Here is a 20,727-nt window from a genome sequence, read left to right on the forward strand (position 1 = left end):
CTGAACTCAGGGTTTTTCATTTCACAGGTCTGGGATGTGGCCTGCTGCCGGTCTGGTGGGTTTTCCCTGATTTTGCCAGCTAAATAGCCTGCTTCCACTTGCCAAATGTCCATGTCTCTCTAATTCCCAAAAGGGGAGAAGGAATTTCTGCAGCTAGTCAGAACTTCATAAGGGCCTTTGGTGATATTTCCTTCAGTTTTGCCTCACGGCTCTCTTTCCCAAGGCACATGGGTGTTGGGGGAGAATGAAAGGGTGACAGTGGCTCCACTTCAGGTGTTATCCAACACAGTTTACCAATCTGTCTAGTAAGAGTCCTTCTTTTATCATTATTCTCCCAGCACCCTCATTGTCCTTTTCTGGGAATGAACTTCATCATCACTCATCTGGTTTGCATTGTCCATCAGGCACAAGGGAGGTTCAGCTATAGTGGGCCCTAAAAGCTTACAAAACTATTGAAGTAGCCCCTTTAAGAACAAGAACATAAAATAAAAATACACCACTAGGCACAGAGCCTTGGCAAGAGCTTGTGCAAGAAAGAGGTCCTAAAGATTAAGCTTCATTACCTTCATGGGAAATCAGCCTCTTATCAAACATGTCTGTACAGTATATGTTTAAACTCCAATTATACACATATTCAAGTTACTTCCCATGGGGCTCCTGATACTGGAGTTAATCAGAAGACGTGGCTTATTTCTGTCTAAGAGAATCTGAGTATTTCATGGTTGGAGGCTTGTCTGCCCTAAACATACGCAAGGGCTGCTGACTCCTTGTATGGCACATTATTAGGAGGTGAGCTGGGACCCAGCTCTCAGGTGCTCAGTTACCTTAGCTGCCTCTGTTGCCCCAGGCTTATACAAATATGGAAAAGCCAACTTACAGATGATTATTCCTATGTCATTACATCAAGAACAAAATTTGATCACTCAATTTTAACACTAATATTCAGAAATGTAAAATTGCTTTTCAAAGTCATTAGGATAAGGCCACTACAAATAAATTAATTTGGGAGGTAGGACGACGACCATGTCCAGCTTGAAGCAGCTAGGGGAGCTCGAGACCTTCGCCCATTGTCCTTTTTAAGATGATAAAGGATCTTAAGTCTGAGAGGGAGGGATTGTTATTTTTTTGTTAAAATAATTAATAATTTATTAAAAAAAAGAAGAATATATGAAAGGGTAAAGCGTGAGAGCTTGTATGTACGACCCATGGGCATGGACTTGGGGGCGGATTGCTGGGGGAGGGGGGTTGCTGTGTGGAGGGGAGCAAAGGGGAAAAAATTGAAACTATTGTAACAATATAATCAATAAAATATACTTTAAAAAATAAAAAAATAAATTAATTTGTGAATAAAATAAAGGTCTTTCCTAGGGTGGCATTTGGAGGTCCTTTCGTCTTTGAAATCTTATTTTCCTGTGTAGTTTGTTCTAAGACGTATTAGGGGTGGACGTAGACCTAAAACGAGGTACTAAAATAGTCTCTAAGGAGTTTGGGGGAAGTTACTAGGATTAATAAAGAGGGACTCACTCAAGTAGCTTGTTTTGGAAATAAGAGCCAAGCGAACCAAGAACCTCAACCTAAGGTGGAAAAGGCATCTAGGAGGTATGAATGAATGAGACTACAGGGGATGGCGTTTAATTTGGGCCTTGAAGGAACTATATGAATAAAACGTCTTAAGAATCGTTTCAAGATTAAGTAAGCTGGCAGAGCCACTGGACACTTTTCTAAAGAACAGCCTGCCCTCTCCCCCCAGGGTTACTACTGCTTTATATATACACATAACACTGGGCACAATCCAAGGGCAGGAGGGCTCCAGTAAGCGCTCATGGACACACCGCTGGAGGATACAAAGATGAACAGAGCAGGTAGGTGCCCGTCCTCCAGGAAGCGCCACCAGACACAGAATTAGGCCCGGGGTATTCCCCAATCGGCTAAAAGGCGGAGGAGGGACCAGGCAGAGTCATTAGAATGGAGTTTCCGCGCTGGGCCTCGCGGTCCGTAGGCGTACTCAACCCTTTGGAAGGATCTCGCAATTACAGCTCCAAACATGCGGGAGCTGGCCCCCGTGTCAAAGAAGCTGCCGAGCCTTCCCCAGCACCCAGCAGCCCCAGCCCCGCCCCCACACTACGGCGGCTGCGCCGCCAGGCCCCACACTCCCGTCTCCACGTGATCGCCGTCACTGCCTCCGTGAAGCGTGCGCCGCCATCATAAGTTCTGGCGTCCGAACCTAGGCTACCTTCCTCCACTTTCCTGCGGGGCAGCGTGACGGGTTGGGGCTGTGCCGTCCCCGCTCTCCCTGGCCGGTGGAGCTGTGGGCCTCCGAGAGCCGGACGAGGACTTCGGACGCAGGGCTTCCAGGCGGACAGCTAACCAGCGGGCCCACAGGTGACGGCACGGCTGGGCGGTGCCCAAGGCTGTGCCCCGCCCCTCGCAGGCCAGTGTCCGGAGCCCTTGGCCCGTGCCCATATTCAGAATGGCCGCCTGCCGTGCTTGATCCGCGACCTCTCCGCTCTGACTCCTCGCTAGGGATGCTGAGGCTGCGGCCGTGACTGACACTCACGCTCACACGCACGCACGGACCCACGACCATACCCGGAGTCCGAGCCCTGGGCCTGGAACGGCGCTCGTCCCCAGCGTCGCTGCCCGATTCCGGACCACGGCTCCCGCGCCGCCACCGCCGCTTCGCCGAGAAGGGCCGCGCCGGACTTCGAGCGCGGCGGCCACCGGCCGGCAGGCATGGGGAAGCGGCCCGGAGGATCAGCAGGAGCCGCCGCATCTTACATCTCCGCCGGGGCCGATCTGGAGCGCGCGGCCAGCCGCGGCAGGGGTCCACGGAGCGTGGCCACCGGCCTCCTGGGAGCGCTTCATTTGGTAATGACTCTCGTCGTGGCCGCGGCGCGGGCCGAGAAGGAAGGTGGGTGTCACCGGCCGGCGTCTCCACGGCCCCGCGCTGTCACCGCGTCCTCGCGGAGGCCGCTGCCGGGCTGCGACCGGGAGGCAGGGCCGCGGCGCGGAGCTCCGTCCGACCGAAGTTGTCGGGTCGAGCCCCGTCCGGAGTCGCGAACTTGGCGTCTAGATGCCAACTCGCGGAATTAGCCGCACGGAGTTGCTCTTGTTCGTGATTCCTTCCCCTTGTCCTCCCCCTTGCCTTCTGTCACTGCCATTTCAAAACTTCCTGACTTCTCGGATATTCTTGCCACTTGGCCCACTCTGTGGCGGGGACGGGGGTGTGTATATTTAGACTTGATTGCTGTTAATAGCCAAATTTTAGGACACTTTTTCTTGTCTGTGGTTTTAATAACGGCGTGCATACAGGGCTCACTTTGAAATGCTTAGTAAAAATAGCGAGACTCGTGGAAAGGCTTCAAAACACAGCTTACAACATTTTAGTTTGAATTTGTTCGAACATTTTTAGGAGTCGAATCTTGTTTCTTCAGTTTTCCTCTTAAGTATCGCTTTGCAGTGTTGACGGATGTTTAGCTAACAGTTCTCTGTATGTATGCACAATACAATTGTATTTAGCGTTCCAGTAAGCTATTGAAAGTCTGTTTACAATTTTTATTTTAAGATACGTAATTGGATGTCATTATCTGAAATATGAAAGACTTTAAAAACAAATGTCAAGTTTCTAGTTTGCAAACCTTTATCTATAACTTACTGTCAAGGGTTGGCCCCTATTTTAAAACCCCTCATTAGTATTGTATGACTGTAAACTGGTACTTTTAAAGGGTTAAACATTATTTTGTCACCTAGAAGACCAAATCTATAATTTTGTCATTACTACCTGTTTTTGAGCTTAAGGAAATGAGACCACAGAGCCTTCCTGAAGAAATTACTAAAAATCAATTGTTTTTAAAAAACAAAACTTTAGTTTAGCTTTTGCTTCACATTGAACTGCCACTGCAAGAAAATTTAATGTTCCACTTTATGCTTTTTATTGCTATTGAAAGCACCAGCAGATGCAAACCAGATTAATATTAAAGTGCAAATATGCTTTAGTTTACTGTTTATTTTTGTTCAAAACATTACATTTCCCCATTTCACACTCTAAGCAACCTTAGTATGGGTTAACATATATGGATATTATGCTGTCTATATAGAAAGGATTAGTTGACAGATTCAAGTTTATTTCCAGAATAAAATGCTTTAGGACCAGTCAGTCCTGGACTTGTCGTAGTCATCGTTGGTTACAGACCTGCAGTTAGCTGATTGTTCTTGTGTGTCAATGGTGCTCAGCACAGTCTGGCAAGCAGTTGGTGTCCATTAAACCTAAAATAGTACAATAATGTAATGGACTTGTCTCCTTGAGTTTAAAGTCGTCCTTGGCAGGTATTGCGTCCTTGCTTTTTTGTCGCTTTGCTTGCCCTGCACAGTGCCAGGCACACGGTAGCCATAACACATTTGTTTGAATGAATGTCTTCATGGACCATTATTATTAGTACAGGGAAATAAAAGAATGATTGAGTCTAGTAAAACATTAACTTTGTATTATCCTGCTGCTTATTTTTCCAAGAGCCATTTTATATGCTAATTCTTTGTGTATAGTTAAGGAAACAAATCCCTTGTTTGAGAAATGTTGAGTTTTTTCAGCAAGTCTGGGCAGATTTTTGAAAGTAGCTGAGTTCAGTTTGTCCATTGACACCTTAGGGATTTTTTTGTGCTTATTTTAGTAATGTAAACTAGTTTTCTTTTTCAAAGTTAAGATTTACCTGCAATTGTAATGATGGTTCTCTGGGTATTTTGTAAGTTTATATAGTTTTTCTCCATTGCAGCAGAATTTCACCAGAAAATCTTCAAAACAAAACTCACTGTCTACTGAAGAAAACCAGCAGAAATAGCTAGATTACCTAATGCAGTTTTTCACGTTTGAATTAGATGTTAATTTTGTAAAGTCAGAAGCATGAGCCGTTCCTTGTCTTAACATCCTATATGTTTTAATTATATCTTAACATTCATCTTTACTGGTCTGTGGAGTTGTGTTGTCAAAATCCCAAGAGAAAAGAGACTTTGAAAATGTTTTGGCTGTACTCTGCAGTTTGTAAGGACTTTGCAAGAGTTGCCAGAGGGAGAAGTTACTATAATTACTACAGATAACTCATCTGTTCTGGATTAATGTCAAGATTTTTCCTGAAGCTAAGATCTAGTATATTTCTGATACAGAAGCCACCACTGAATATTAGTCTTATAACTCCTGCCAAAGTTTGGCCAGTTTGTTTTACGGTAAAAAACATTGTACCCAACTGTCTTACCGTCTTCATACTCATTTTTTAAAATTATAACTCCTGCCAAAGTTTGGTCAGTTTGTTTTATGGTAAAATACATTGTACCACTGTCTTATCGCCTTCATACTCATTTTTTAAAATTTTGTTTTCCAATTACAGTGGATAGTCAATGTTATTTTATTAGTTACAGGTGTAGAGAACAGTGGTTAGAAAATCATAATTTGCAAAGTGATCCCCCAATATTTCCACTTGGCACCATACTTAGTTATTACAATATTATTGACTATATATTCTCTATACTGTAATTTACATGCCGTGACTATTTTGTACAATTCTTCCATAATGGGTTTTTGGAAGGCATGGTTGTCTTAAGGTCGTTTTATGTGTCTAGTAAATATACGCTTGGATAAATTTTCATGAATATGATTGTTTTGGTCTGTGAACAATTTATATTTCCGTTTTGTTTTAAGCTATATATGAGACAGAAGTGCAGAAGGGAGATTCAGAAATGTTTTGTCTACAAAGCATATGAACAAAGTGCTTAGAAATAAAGGCCAGAAGAAAGAAATAAAAACCTAATTTGATTAGGTAATTTGTCTTAGTATGTAGAATTGATTAGGAGTAGTATTTACTTTATATAAATGTAAAAACATTTTAAAAAGTGATTTTCTTAAGAGTGAGGTGTTTTAATTCTTTGGGTGTAGAGTGGCTACCTAATTTAGGGTCTAGTAAATAAAATATTACTTCATTAATATTGCTTAAAGCTGTTCACTACTGCCAGAAGCCTTGGAATCCTGTAGTTGGAAAAAATGTGTCTATTTCCTTGTCCTTGCAGGACTCAGAGACACCGGCTAAAAGGATCAGCTCTGGGGAATAGATGTAAAATCATCTAATTTGTCATCCAGAGGAGTAATAAGCCAAACTACTCTTGGGGAAAATTAAATCATTGCTGGGTGCTTGATGTTTTAGAAATTCTCCTTCATCTGCTTGTGGCTTGAGCTTTATGATTGTCCTTGCCAGATTGCCCAGAGGCTTGTTTTCTGTGGCTGAATTTTCCCTTGCTATCTGTTGTAGGCAGCATCAGGCACTGTTGATAACTGCTTCTTGGAACTTTTCTCCCTTGGTTTCTGTGACTTAGTACTTCTTGGTTATCATCCTGCCCTTGTCAGTCAGTGTTCTCTAGCTGCCCGACAGATGTCTTCCTTCAGGTGCATTTTTAGTCATTTTTGACCCTGCCAGGCAACATGAGTGCCTGTTAACTATCCTGGTTAGTTCTCCCACATCCTCCAACCTGGGGCACTGCAGGGGGCTCTCACTATTCAACTTTCTCCAATTTTCTGCAGTCCTGCGTACCCTTCTGAATTTGCATCATCTTTGTCACTTATCTATCATTCATTTTGAGCTTAATTGTGTATTGCCTTATTTAGCTTTTTAAATTATTTTATGGGTGTCATTCTTTGCTCAGACTGGGATTTCTGTGAGGCAGAACCTCCATTAACATGCAGTTTATGCATAGCAGGTGTTCAGTTTTAAATGACGGTTTGCCTAAAATGACCTTATTCTCCCCTTGTCAAACCCAGAACCTGGGTTGAGGGTCAAGAGTTCATGTAAAACTGAACTCAGATGCAGATGTTACTAGGAATTCTGCTATAAGGGTGACACCACTGTTTTCTTCCGTACATGTTGCTTTCCCTTATAACTAAAATGAGCAATAAACACTACCTGAACCTCACTTTTTGTAACTTGGATTTTAAGATTTTAGATTCTTGTAAACCCCCAATTTATAGATCATGAAACAGATAGAAATGAAGTAATATAGGCACACCTCAGAGATACTGTGGGTTGCATTTCAGACCACTGCAATAAAGTGAGTTGTAATCATTTTACTGGTGGAGGGTCTTGCCTTCAGTTTGTAAAAAAAAAACAAACAACCGTGAAGCACAATGAAGTGAAGTGTAGTAACATGAGGTGTGCCTATGTTCTCCAGGTAACAGAGCTGGTAGATATTGGAGCCAGGATTCCATTCCAGGCCACCTGTTCCTAAACCAAGCTGTCTAATCTCGAATGAGTACTTAAGGGAGTAGATTTTGTTGTGTTGTGTACCAGCTGGAGAACAGACCTGCCAGTTTGGACTAAACCAGTGTATGCTGTGAACATCCATATCACTTCCTATCAACTTGTTAACTATTATAATGATCACAGGCCATTCTGAACCATGCACATTCTTAAAAGGAACCCAAGGAACCCCATGAATGGATAAACTAGGGAACAGACTTGCAGTTGATTGTGTAGATACCTGGTATATTGCTTAGGTTAGATTAGGTTATATTGCATTCTGTGAATACTTCCTAATTTTACATTGGTGTGGCGTTAGTCTAGATATGTGGAATATTATCAGAAACTGGCCATGGATTAAAAGGAATTGGAGATATTTTTTTAAAGATTTTTATTTTTAAAGAGAGGGAAGTGGGCGATGAGGAGAAGGAAAGTTGATGTACGAGAGAAACATCAATCATCTGCGTCTCGCATTCCCCCAGCCCGGAACCTGGCCTGCAAGCCAGGCATGTGTCCTGACTGGGAATTGAACCATGACCTTTTAGTTTGCAGGATGACGCCGAACCCATTGAGCCACACCAGTCAGGACTGGAGATATTCTGAAGTCTGATAGTGGCATCAGCTTCTCAAAATCTCTTTTGGACTTACATGAGAGGCCCGGGACCTCAACAAGTTCATTCTTGGTGCTTTGTTCTTAATTGAAGGCATTTTTGGATTAAGTCAGTGATTTTTCAACTGGTGTACCACAAGAATTTTTAAAACATCTAAGACCTGACCATTTAGTCAGGGACATTGACTTCTTTTCCCTTACATTGTCGCATTTAAAAAATGATAACAATCAACACAATAGCTGTCCACTGTGAATGAATCAAAACTATACTTCTGTCAGATCGGCAAAACATAATTTTTGGTGTGCCATAGAATTTTAGTAATTAATGTGTGCTGTGAGATAAAAAAAGGCTGAAGATTGCTGGATTAAGTGGTAATTAGTTTCATATGTAGTACTAGATCAGTCTTTCTTTCATTCCTGTATGATTGCTTTAGAAAGATTTTTTGAAAGCCATAACTCTTTGGTTGATTTATTTTGTTGTATATACATACCACTTAGGGCAAAGGTCTGAAAAATGTCTAAGGTCTAAGACATGGTCTATCATGATAGTATCAAATCTGCTTTATTTGGTTATTTCTGTATACTTGTAAAAACACATAACATAAAATTTACCATCTTAATTATTTTTAAGTGTACAGTTTCATAGTGTTAAGTATGCTCAGTTTTGCAACAGGTTTCCAGAACTTTTTCATTTTGTGTAACTTAAACTCTCTACGCATTAAACAGTTAACTACCCATTTCTCTCTGCCTTCCCCAGTCCCTGGCAACCTCCATTCCACTTTCTGTTCATATGAATTTGGCTATTTTAGATACCCATATAAGTAGAAGCATGTAGGACTTTTCTTTTTGTGATTGGTTTATTTCATTTAACATAATATCCTCAAGGCTCATCATGTTGCAGCATGTGACAGGATTTTCCTCTTTAAGGCTGCTATTGCATGTTTATAGCATTTTCAATGTATACTTGGGTCACTTTCACTTCTTGGCTATTATGAATAATACTGCTATGAACATGGGTGTGCAGGTGTTTATTCAAGATCCTGCCTTAATTCTTTTAATTCCTTAAATTATATACCCAGAAGTGGAATTGATGGATCATATGGTAGTTCTATTTTTAAGTTTTTGAGCAATGCCATACCATTTTCCATAGCAGCTGCACCACTAACAGTGCAAAAGGTTCAGCTTATGGTTTCCCTAACAGTGCACAAAGGTTCAGTTTCTCCACATTCTTTCCAACACTTATTTTGTATAGTGGCCATCCTAATGGTTGTGAGGTAATAACTCATTGTGGTTGTGATTGGCGTCTCTGTAATAATTAATGACATTGAGCATCGCTATTTGTGTGTGTGTGTGTGTGTGTGTATATATATATATATATATATATTTTTTTTTTTTTTTTTTGAGAAATGTCTATTCAAGTCCTTTGCTCATTTTTAATTGGGTTATTATGTTGTTGTTGTTGAGTTGTAGGAATTCTTTATATATTTTAGATATTAACCCCTTGTCAGATAAATGATTTGCAAATATTTTCTCCCATTTCATAGGTTGCCTTTTTATTCTTTTCATTGCATACTTTGATGCAGAAAAGTTTTTAAGTCTGATATTGTCTTATTTGTCTATTTTTTGTTTTTGTTCCCTGTGCTTTTGAGCTCATTCAAGAAAACATTGCCAAATCCAATGTCATAAATCTTTTCCTTATGTTTTCTTCTAGGAGTTTTACAGTTTTGGGTCTTACATTTTGTTTTTTCATCTGTTTTGAGTTAATTTTTGTATATGATGTAAGATAAGGGTCCAAAATCATTCTTCTACATTTTTTTCCCCGGCACTGTTTGTTGAAGAGATTGTCCTTTCCCCAAGGGCCTTTTGGAGGCCTTGTTTGAAGATCACGTGACCATTTATATTAGTTTATTTCTGGAGTCTTATTCCATTGATCTGCTTGTCTCTCTTATGCCAATGCCACACGTTTTGATTATTGTTGCTTTGTTATATGTTTTGAAATCAGGATGTGTGAGACCTCAAACTTTGTTCAAGATCTTTCGAGATTGTTTTGGCTATTTGGGGTTCTTCGCAATTCCATATGGATTTTTCTATTTATGCAAAAAATGCTGTGTGGTTTTAATAGGGATTACATTGAACTTGAAGATTGCTTTGGGTAGTATAGACATCTTAATAATATTAAGTTTTCCAGTCCATGAATGCGGGATGTCTTTTCATTTATTTGTGTCTTCTTTAATTTGTTTCAGCAGTGTTTGTAGTTTTCACTGTACAAGTCTTTCACCTTTTTGGTTATAATATTTTCCTAGATATTTTATTCTTTTTGACGCTATTGTAAATTGGACCTGCATTTTAGAACAAATGATTTAAATCCTTGCATGGCACTAAGAGTTGTTAACATGTAGTTTTTGACATAAGTAGCATACTCTATTAGAAGCTAAAAATTCTACATAAAATATTTCCTTAGATTATTTGCCTATAAAATGAAATATATTTTAAGACCTCTTAAGTTCTAACAATTTATGACTTTTCTAAATCACTTCTGACCTCAATATGAAATGACAGTCTAACTTTGGTTCTTAACTAATTTTTTTTCTATGTAGTTACAGTATTAGATTTGGATCAAAGCATATGCTAATAAAAACAGTCTTAGCTGTCACTACAGGGTGGGGAATAGCCTGTGTCAAATCTACTGACAAGTTAATTAGCTTGGGTTTTTGATTAGAGGACTTTGGTGTGGACCACATGTCTCCTTGGACATTTTGGACAGGACTAAACATCCTGCAAGGAGATTTCTTTTTTGGGAATGGTGACATTGGATACAGATTTTCTATGAAACTATTTATGGTACAAAGGTGTTTTCCAAAATGCAGTTGTGTTTATAAAGAGCTTCAAGATATGACTTAAGTTTGTCATTCCAAAAGTTAAAATGCTTCTCTGCATGGGTTACTTGGGCTCATCTGAAGTATTGCTTCTTGATTTGCAAATGGGGTGTAGTAGTGCTTAGCAATACCAAGAAGTACGATAATTTCTGTTTTCAGAACAGTGCAGCAGTAGCTATGTTTCCCATTCATATTTATAGGTTTACCTCACTTACTGGGAGCATCTCTTGGGTTATGGCTGGAGAAGAACATGGGTTACTGAGAATTGTGAAGAGAGAAAGTGTAAAAGAGAAGCATTTTAGATCTAATTTTATTGAAATCCTAGAGATTCTTATAAATAGAAAATAATTTCTGAATATTGTCAGTCCCTCCCAACTGTGTCCAGGTTTATTTGTACTTACATAGGATCATGAGCTTCTGGAGGTTAAGGACTAGGCCATGTTCTTCCTGTCCCTACCATTTTAGGGGGTTCAGAACATTGAGTTGAGTTTTGGGAGGAGAAGAAATTAAAGATGAACCAGAATAAGAAAAAGTATTTCTGAAATGATAACATTTTTCCAAGTTTTATTTTTTATCATTTCAGGAATATATTATGTAGGCAGTTTTTGCCTATATATGTAACACCTGTAATTACTTGCTTGTGATGGCTAATGTTTATTGTATACTGCCTTCATATTGATCGAACACTGTGCTAATTGCTTGGCATGCCTTGCCTCATTTAATTCTCACATTAACCCTATGTAGGACTACAGTCCTCCTTTCCTTACCTCCCAAATTGGCTTGTTCTTGGCTACAGTTCCTCTGGCTGTCAGTACTGCTGGGAGATGCTTGTTTGTGATAGTATAGTACACAATTTTAATCTCTAGTGAAATGAGACCCTATAATATATAACAGTTCTTCCTGTGCATACAACTTAGAATTTTTTTGTCTTACTTTGTTTTTATTCCCAATGAGCCCTAAAATCATTTTTGAAGAAAATTTAAAATTCCTGTTTGCTTTTCAATTAGAATTGCATTAAAATGTTAGACAGATTTGGAACTTGATGACTTCTATTTATTTTCTTTACACACACTAACTTGAAATGTATGAAATTGCCATTTTGTAGGTGTAAAATATTTGAATAACAACGTAGTTATTTAATATGTATGTTTATATGTATTTTATTGTATTGTCTAGATCTTTAGAACAATATTAAGTAAGAGTGATTAAAAAGTGAAGTATCCTTATCTTTTTCATTCTTTATAGGGTAATTAATACCTTAAGTGTTTCATTGTGATGTATAATTGTGGTATGTAGTTGGTTGAAATTAAATATTTATGATAGTAGGAAATTTCTTGTGTATTTAAGAGTTTTAGTGTTAAGAGTTACTAGGAATAGATGTGATGTTTATTAGTTGAAGTATCTCATGCGCTTTTACTTTTAGCTATTGATTTAGGCTATTTGAATTATAGCAGCAATTACCTTAAGTCAGTGCTACTGAACTCTTGCTGAATTAACCCACATCTCTAACCCATCTAGAAAACCTGTTCATTGATGCCACTGGACATGGGCAGCTAGCTGCTAACAGGCCACTATCTCGTATTTTCACGTTTGCTCCCTCTAGTTGATGTATTTATATTTATATATTGTGGTTTTTTTTTTTTTTTACTCAAAGCTCTTTTAAAAGTTTTTTGAAATACTTTAGACATTGCCAAAAGCTATTCAGCATTTTAGCAACAAGTTTTTGTTGTTGTTTTTAATTTTATATTAAATGTATTGGGTGACATTGGTTAATAAAACCATATGGAGTTCAGGTGTACAATTCTGTAAAACATCATTTGTCTATTGTATTGTGATACAGACTTTTAATAAACTATAATAGAAGAGATTTTCTCAATTAGATAATGGTCATAATAAAAGTCCACAGCTAATATTATACCCAGTGATAAAGACTGTGTTCTTTTCTTTCTGTTAGGCTTCTCCAAAGAAAAAGAAAATGTATTAGTATATTTTAGAAACCATTAACAGAATGGTTTAAAATTACCCATATAATTAGACATTAAGCAATGCTTTAAGGAATACACACACACACACACACACACACGAATTGTTTCATGTAATTATTGATGTTAAGTTTTAAGAATAAATTTAACAAGAAATGCGCAGTATCTGAGAAAAACTTGAAAAACACCTTGAAAGCAGAGGAGTAGATTTAAATAGTGAAAAGACATTTTTTATGCATGGATAGAAGAATTCAACATTGTAAAGATGTCAGTTCTCTCTAAGTTAACATTAATTTAACACAATACAATTTAAAAATACCAGCAAAACTTTATTATAGAGTTAGAAAAGCTGATGTTAAGGTTCATATTGAAAAAACATGTAGGGATGTTGGGAAAATGCTGAAAAGTTCTTAAACCATTATATAATTGAAAAAATAAGGTATTGGTATATAAATAGATACATGGAATAGAATAGAAATTTCATAATTAGATCTAAGTACATATGGTTTATGCTAATCATCTGCTTTCCTTCTGGGTGGAAGCTGCCTATATGAACAGGCCGCAGTTTAATCCTTGGACCCTTTATTAGTTTCCTTTTGCTGCTGTAGCAAATCAGTACAACTTTAGTGGCTTAAAACAGCGCAGATTTATTAGTTCTGAAGGCAGAATTCTAAAATCAAGGTGTTGACAGATGCATTCCTTCTAGAGGCTTCAGGGGAGGATCTGCTTTCTTGCTTTTTGGGCGCTGAGGCCTGCTGCTTTCCTTGCCTCGTAGTCCCTTCCTTGCTTCGCTTCACTGTTTGCTTTATTTCAGCTTCTTTCTCTGATTTGTCACATTGCCTTCTGTTCCTCTCATCACCTGCCTCCCTCTTATGAAGACCACTGTGATTGCAGATATTTTATGCCCCACAGTACATTATTATTTTAGTTTAAACTGTCAGTGATTTTTTGAAAAAGAGTTTAAAGAGATATAGAGTGAGTGTGAGTGTGTGTGTGTGGGGGGGTGTGTATTTAGTTTATGTGATTAATATGTAGTTACCATTTCTACTGATTTTCATTCTTTTGTATATTCATATTTCCACCTGGTATTTTCTTCTGATTGGAAGATTTCCTTTAATGTTTCCTGTAGTATGTATCTGCCAAGAATGAATTCTTTCAGCTTTTACATGTCTGAAATAGTCTTTTATGTTGCCTTGGTTTTTTTTTAAAGATTTTTGCTGTGTATAGAATTACAGGTTGACATGTTTTAATTTTTTTAAAGTACTTTAGAAATGTTATTTTCACTGTCTTCTCCCTTGCATTGTTTCCTGTGAGAAATTTGATGTCATCTTTATCTTTGTTCCTGTACATATAACATAACTTTTTTTCTCTTGATCCTTTTAAGATTTTCCGTGTTACTTGTTTTGAGCAATTTGATTTGATGTCTTTTGGTATAGTTTTATTTTTTTTCATGTTTCTTGTTTAGGGTTTATTGAATTTCTTTGATCTGTGGATTTATAGTTTCCATGAAGGCTGGGAAACTTTCAGCTACTATTTCTTTAAATATTTTTCCAGTTCTCTTCCCCAACTCCAATTTGGTGGTTCCAATTTTCCATGTATTAGGCAGCTTGTAGTTACTCTAATTGTACTATTTGGTTTTTGCAATTTTTTCTGTGCATTTCATTTTGGATAGTATTGCTTTGCCTTCAAATTTCTTAATCTTTCCTTTGGCGACGTCTAATCTACCATTAATCTTATTAAGGGTATTTTTCATCTCATAGATTGTGGTTTTTATTTCTAGAAGTATGATTTCATTTTTTTAAGTATATTTTATTGATTATGTTGTTACAGTAGTTCCAATTCTTTTCCCCTTTGCTCCCCTCTGCCCAGTACCCCCTTCCCTCCAGCAATCCGCCACCCCCCCTCCCCCCCTGCTTAGTTCATGTTCATGGGTCATGCATATAAGTTCTTTGGCTTCATCCTTTCCTATATTATTCTTAACTTCTCCTGTCTATTTTGTACCAATCGATTATGTTTCTTAATCCCTGCACCATATCCCCATTTCTCTCCCTTCTCCCTCCCAGCTGATAACCCTCCAAATGATCCCCATACGTATGATTCTGGTCCTATTCTGGTTTGCTTAGTTGGATTTTGTTTTTATTTTTTAGATTCAATTGTTGATAGTTGTGAGTTTGTTATCATTTTAGTGTTCATAGTTTTGATGTTCTTTTTCTTAAGTAAGTCCCTTTGACATTTCATATAATAATGGCTTGGTGATGATGAACTCTTTTAGCTTTACCTTGTCTGGAAACCAGTTCATCTGCCCTTCCATTCCAAATGATAGTCTTGCTGGATAGAGTAGTGCTTTTTGTAGGTTGCCTTTCATCACATCGAATACTGCTTGCCAGTCCCTTCCTGCCTGCAAAGTGTCCTCTGAGAGATCAGCTGATAGTCCTATAGGCACCCCCCTGTAGGCAACTCTCGGCCTCTCTCTCACTGTCCCCAGGACTCTCTTTATCTTTCACCTTCGGCATCTCAATCATGATGCATCCTGGTGTGGTCCCCTCTGAGTCCAGCTCGCCCGGGACCCTCCATACTTCCCAGACCTGTATGTCCATCTCTTTCACAAAATTTGGGAAGTTTGTCTCATTTTTTTCAATTCTTGCTTCCTCATTCTGCACTGGTTGACTGTTTTTTCCTTCCTTATATTCCAAATCATTGATTTGAACCCCGGTTTCCTTCCTTTACCATTGGTTTTGTGTGGATTTTCCTTCGTTTCACTTAGCATAGCCTTCACTTCTTCTCTTATACGTCTGCCATACCCAAGCATATCTGTCAAGCCTGTGAGCATTTTAATCACCAGTGTTTTGAATTCTGTGTCTGTTAGGTTGTCTGTCTCCTCATCTGTTAGGTTGGCTATCTCCTTGTCGCTTAGTTCTCCCACTGGACCTTGATCCGTTCCAGCTTTTGGGCCATACTTCTCTGTCTCTCCTCATTCTGACAGGCTCCTGTGTTTGTTTGCCTCCGCGTCCCAGGTAGAGCTGTCGCTCCTGTTATGTTGTAAGGAGTGGAGCCTTAGGGATTTGTCAGTTCAAGATGACCTGTTTCACCACGTTGTGGCGCTGTACTTGGGGGAGGGGTCCGAGAGGGAGCAGTGCCGCCTGCCCAGCACTCTCCCTTTTTCCAGGCACCCCTCCCACTTCTGCACTGGACTGGCGCCCCTCTAGCTGCTGTTCTGCTCATCATTCACAGAGTGGGTTGGTCTGCGGATGTTATAGGACTGTGAAGGCCTTTTAAACAAGCGGACTCTGCTGAGAGACCGGCAGTTTCTGCCTCCACCCCAACCCTCACTGGTTTGCACAGTCAGAAGCAATGAGGCTTGATTTACCCCGGTGCTGGGAGCATGAGCTGTGGGGTTTGGTGAGGAGCTGGGAATGCTCCCCAGGTGTCCCTCCTGACTTAAAACGTGTGACTGCACTTTCTGCCAGCCTGCTGCTGCTGCTGCCGATGCTGCCACCACACGATGAACTCTCCGCCCCGGTTCTACTCCTCCTCCCTGTCTGGATGAGTATTTCTTCTTTATATCTTTGTTTGCTGGACTTCCATGCAGTTTGATTTTCTGGAACTTCTGGTTGTCTCTGGTTTTGAGGTAGTTGTATTCCTTCTTAGTTGTGGAGGGAGATGCAGTGTGTCTGTCTATGCCTCCATCTTGGCCAGAAGTCCTCTGATTTCATTTTTTATAGCTTTTATTTTTTATTTAATTTGTTGAACATATGGAACACATTTATAATACCCTTTTATTGTCATGTCAGCTAATTTTAACAATGTGCCAGCTCTGGGTTGGTTTCAGTTGATTGTTTTTCTCATGTTCTTTTGTTGTTTAAAATTTTTTTTTTCTTTAATTGACTCGAGAGAGAGGGAGGGGGAGGGAGAAGGAGAGGAAGAGAAGCACTGATGTAAGATAGAAGCATCAATCAGTTGCCTCTTGCAAGTGCCCCAACCAGGGACTGAGCCTGTAACCCAGGCATGTATGTGCCCTGATGGGGAATCAAACTGGCAACCTTTTGCTTTGCAGGATGACACCCAGCCAGCTGAGCCACAGTGACCAGGGCTTTTCTTACCTTTTTGTATGCTTACTAGCTTTTAATTGGATGCCAGACATTGTGAATTTTTGTTAGGTGCTGTATTTCTGTATTCTAAAAATGTTGAGCTTTGTTCTAAGATGTAGTTACGTTACTTGAAAGCAGGTTTATCTTTTTTGGGTCTTTTAAGATTGTTTTGTGGGTATAGAGCAGTGCTCAGTCTGGGACTAATTATTCCCACAGCAGAAGCAAGACCTTCTGAATACTCTATCCAAAATCCCAATTTGACTGGTGGAACTAACCTCTGTGAGCCTGGCTGTGTCCTCCTAACCATTTTCGATGGTTTTTCCCCAACCCTAGGTAGTTAACCATGTGTGCTGATAAGTACTTTTGTAGTTCTCCAGGATTGTCTGTGCCGCTCTTTTTCTGGTGTCCTATCCTATGAACTCTCACTGCCTTGGTTTCCTCTGGACTCGCAGCTCTGATCAATTCAGAGTCCACCAGGCTCCATCACAGTTTCCCCTCCCTGCACTCTAGCTTAATAACTTACAAGGCAGTAAACTGGGAAAATCATAGGACAAACCTTATTTGTTTCCCGTCTCTTAGTATTGTCCTTTACTTACTGGTATTTAGGGTCTGAAAACTATCATTTCATTTACCCGTATTTCTCTCATTATAAGATGCACCTGATCATAAGACACACCTAGGTTTAGAGGAGGAAAACAAGAGAAGAAAAAATCTGAACCCAACGGTGTACTAAAATATTTAATAAAATATAACAATAATATTTCAATCATGTAAAGTGAACAGCAGTCAACAGCATTATTAAGACCCATCTTCACTGTCATTAACAAATGAAGAGAGACTTTAAGTTCAAGTACTCTTCTAGTTTTCTGGGAACCGCGGTCTCAGGTGATGGGCAGAGGCGGACCGCTACTGACCAGATGCCCTGAGATTCAGCAATAAAGTGGGACATTTAAGTGTCACCAGGGGTTTTGCATGGGCCCACCGCTTCCTCTTCTAACAGCTGTCACCACCGCTGACAGGTCAGGTAATGCACATCACGGTCTGTGACGCAATATTTGCTCCTTAAGATGCACAGACATTTCCCCCACTTTTTGGGGGGTGGGGTGGGGTGTGTCTTATGGAGTGAAAAATACAGTATTTTGTCTGAGTGTTTGGTTGTTTCAAGAGGGAAGGTACATATAGTCCCTGTGTGCCCAGAAGCAGAAGTCTAGATACCTGTATCAGTTATTCTTCAGTATAGCTAGTGTTGTTATTTTCAGGTATCATTTGCAAACCTCTTGTTGCAGTGCAATTTTTGTAATTAATATTGTGAGAAATGCTCACAATAAAAACCAGGACACAGGACAGGACTTGAGCAGCAAAGCGAGGCGTTTATTCACAAGTCTGCAGAGTCAGGTGCACCCTAAGCCAGGAGAATGTGCACCCCAAGTAGATGAAGAATACTGGTTTTATAGTAATGCGATTAGGTTCCTCTCCCTAATGCAATTAGCTCCCCCACCCCTCTCCTTCTCCCCTGTTTCTCCCATTTTCCCTTTGTCTGGTGATGACTATCTTTCCCCCTTCAGGATGTCCCTTAAGACCCTCTAATTACATTTGCCCTTTGTTACTAATGATTTTCTACTGGTTTGGGAGTCACTATGTCCTTGTTTCTTACAATATCAGGATGGTTTATTCATTTCCTATTGCTACTGTAACAAGTAACCACAAGCTTAGTGACTTAAAACATCACTGATTTCCTACTTTACAGTTCTGTAGATCAGGAGTCTGAAATGGATCCCAAGAGCTAAATCAAGGTGTTGGAAGGGCTGTGTCCTTACTGTAGGCTCTAGGGGGAAATCTCATTGCTTGACTTTTCAAGCTTCTAGAGGCCTCTCACATTCCTTGGCTTGTGGACCCTTCCTCCATCTTCAAAGCCAGTAACATCTGGCCAAGTTCTTAAACTGCCATCTCTCTCTCTCTGGTCCTCCCTTTTCTACTTCTTTCCTACACTTTTAAGGATATTGAGCTCACTCAGATAATCCAGAATAATCTCTTAAAGTCAGCTGATTACAACCTTAATTCCATCTGCAACCTTAATTCCCTTTTGCCTTGTAAACTAACATATTGACAGGTTCCTGAGATTAGGACATGGACATCTAGGGGGTGGGGGAAGATTTTTTTGCTTGCCACAGATAGATGGCTTTCACCATCCTTCTCTTACTCAAGACACTTGTTTATCTTTCTACAGTGAAGAAAAATGATCTATTAAGGGTTTTCTTCTGAAACTACACACATTAAAAATATTATTAGAAACAATAAGCTCTGTAAGCCTACACTTTTAAGAAATTGTTATTATACCTTATTTCTCAAACATAATATATGGAAGTAATTTGTTTTCATTTCAGATGCAATTCTGATGTTAATTTTTATGGATTACTGTACAAAAATGTGATGTGAGAATTTTCAGCCCATTGTTATTTGGCATTCTATAGAAACTTATCAAGTTTGTGAAGTTGATTTATTGCTACAAATATAATTTTAGGTGGGTGTCAGTCTACCTTATATTTCAATATTTTTTCCTCTCAAAATTACATAGTAGTATCTTGCCCTCCCTCACTTATCATAGTTACCTGTAACCTTGTGTGCTTTGTCCCTTTTTATCATGTGGAGTAGCTGGTCACTCCTTGTGTATGTTCTTTCTTGTCACACCTTCAGAGTGTCAGCTTTCACATGTCAACAATTTCAGTGCTCTTTGACAAGTATCAGTGTTGTAGACCCATGATTTTCTCCCTGTTCTTTACCCACGGTTCTTTGGGAAGGGTTATGTATTCTTAATATTGATAGAATAACTCCAAGTGATTTTCACTTTTCCTTCCACAGCTGTCTTTCTATTGTATTTGACTCCCATTTTCCTCATATGTCTAAGTAAGTGTTGATGAAATTCTCAGGTAATTATTCAATACAATATTTCTTCATACTATTTATGCAGAAGTCAGTGCACAAAATGAATAATAATGCAGAATGGTAATGCATATTTTAGTCACCCCTCCCCCCCCACACATTATATACAAAACAAGCCAGGCTTTTATATGTACAAGCACAGTTGAAGGTCCATAAGGCCAGTTTTAGAGCACACAGTCAAGCCAGTAACACTTGTTTATGAATTCTCCTGCTTTTCTGGCACACCCGCCCCATCCTGGGTGAAAGTGCATTAGATATGCCCAGCATGGCAGAGCAGTAAGAAGTTGGCCAAAGCAGTCAGCACTTTGTCCCTGTTGCAGGAAGAGGCTGAGGTTGTCACCCTTCTCTGGCCACAGTTCTGGGACCTGGACCGAGGCTGAGGACCTCTTTTTCCACCTGGCTGGTCTCTGCCTGTGGTCAAGTGCCTGGTAAATAGACAAGGTCAACCCTTTGCAGATGGATGACTCTTCTTTACATATTAGTTTATCACTTACTAGCTGTATGTGTCCTTGGGACAAATTATTTAAGTGTGGACTTTTCTAGCTATAAAATGGGCATACATGTGTTTATAGAGTTCAACACTTTACATGTGTACTCAAATGTTAGTTTTGACATCTTTAGAGAAGACTTTCTACCATTAAAAAAAAACTTTTCTTTTTCCCTGAGCTATTTTCTTTGGCTTCTGTCTCTACTTACATCTTCCCATCCCTTTCACCTGGGGAAAGAAACTGCCTGGAGCTTTTGTCTGTTGGATCAGCCCTTGATACTTTCATGCACCCTGCTAGGCATTTGCTTGGGGGCAAGGGAAACCTAAGGACATGCCCCAAAGAGGTAGTCACTTCTTTAAGGTGTTGTGTTTTATTTTAATAACATATGCAAAGTTTGCATTTTATTCCATGCTGATTTCAGTAGAAGACCAATAGTTCCTAGGTGAATCCTCCTGGAAGATGGCTCAGA

The 20,727-nt window shown here is 39.6% G+C and overlaps 1 protein-coding gene across 1 annotated transcript in view; it reads left to right on the forward strand.

Annotated features, from left to right (window-relative positions):
- Positions 1-2,246: 2,246 nt before the first annotated feature.
- Positions 2,247-20,727, forward strand: part of TMEM131 (transmembrane protein 131) — a 253,174-nt gene continuing 234,693 nt past the window's right edge. The window contains exon 1 of the mRNA XM_090281769.1: positions 2,247-2,911. Coding sequence (XP_090137895.1) covers positions 2,734-2,911 — 178 coding nt within the window. The 5' untranslated portion in view covers positions 2,247-2,733. The remainder of the gene's footprint in view (positions 2,912-20,727) is intronic.

The sequence above is a fragment of the Furipterus horrens genome, unplaced genomic scaffold (assembly GCF_987537825.1).
Source record: "Furipterus horrens unplaced genomic scaffold, mFurHor1.1.pri manual_scaffold_6, whole genome shotgun sequence".
In the NCBI taxonomy this organism is placed as follows: domain Eukaryota; kingdom Metazoa; phylum Chordata; class Mammalia; order Chiroptera; family Furipteridae; genus Furipterus; species Furipterus horrens.